Below are 1,056 nucleotides of genomic sequence, written 5' to 3'. Positions count from 1 at the left end.
ACCTTCCTCCATGGCTATGCATGAAGAGGAAGCACATGATGTTAACATTGTTAATAGCTGGACCCAAGCAGCCTGGTAATGATATTGATGTGTATTTGCAGCCGTTAATTGATGACTTGAAGAAATTGTGGGATGGAATTGAAGGAGTGTATGATGCTGTTAGGGGAGAGTATTTTAAACTTAGGGCTGTTTTGTTTTGGACCATTAACGATTTTCCTGCATATGGTAATCTATCGGGTAGCATTGTCATAGGGTACAATGCTTGTCCAGTTTGTGTTGACGAAACCAAACCATATAGGTTGAAGCATAGTAAAAAAATGGTATTCATGCGAAATCGCAGGCATTTGCCCAGACACCATCCGTACCGAAAGCAGTCAGCTGCATTCGACAATACCGTAGAGAATGATGTGGCTCCTATACCATTAAGTGGGGAGGAGGTCTTGTCAAGAGTTAAAGGCTATGTTAGCAGGAAATTTGGTAAGAAAAACCCTATTCCCCCTTTGAAGGCTAGTGATAACCAAAACAGACCATGTTGGAAAAAACAATCTGTGTTCTTTGAACTCGATTACTGGAAGTATCTTCCGGTAAGACATGTTCTTGATGTCATGCACATTGAGAAGAATTGTTGCGATGCTATTCTCGGTACCTTATTGAATATTCCTGGGAAGAGTAAGGATGGACCTGCTGCCCGTATGGACATGGTTAAAATGGGCATCCGAACTGATTTGCAGGCTACACCTGGTCCAAACAGGTCCAAGTTGCCTTTAGGCAATTGGAACTTGTTGCTAGAGGAGAAGAAAATAGTTTGTCGTTCCTTTTTCGGTATGAAGGTTTCATTGCGCTTCTCTTCTAATGTAAGAAATCTGGTCTCTATGGAAGATTTAAGACTAGTTGGTCTTAAATCACATGATTGCCACACAATAATGCAGATTCTTCTCCCCATTGCGTTACGATCAGTTCTAGCAAAGCCTGTTCGGTATGCCATTATCTGGTTCTGCCTCTTCTTCAAGGCAATTTGCAGCAAAGTGATTGATGTTTCAAAAATTGAAACAGATG

At 41.3% G+C, this 1,056-nt stretch overlaps 1 protein-coding gene across 1 annotated transcript; it reads left to right on the top strand.

Annotated features, from left to right (window-relative positions):
- Positions 1–20: 20 nt before the first annotated feature.
- On the top strand, positions 21–976 carry LOC101314904 (the record flags this gene model as incomplete). The annotated part of the gene is made up of 1 exon (XM_004309287.1): positions 21–976. A coding segment is annotated over exon 1 (956 nt), but the record flags the coding sequence as incomplete, so codon positions are not given.
- Between the last annotated feature and the right edge of the window lie 80 nt (positions 977–1,056).

The sequence above is a fragment of the Fragaria vesca genome, unplaced genomic scaffold (genome assembly GCF_000184155.1).
Source record: "Fragaria vesca subsp. vesca unplaced genomic scaffold, FraVesHawaii_1.0 scf0511083, whole genome shotgun sequence".
NCBI classification, from domain to species: Eukaryota; Viridiplantae; Streptophyta; class Magnoliopsida; order Rosales; family Rosaceae; genus Fragaria; species Fragaria vesca.
This window is presented reverse-complemented; position numbering and strand designations above follow the sequence as displayed.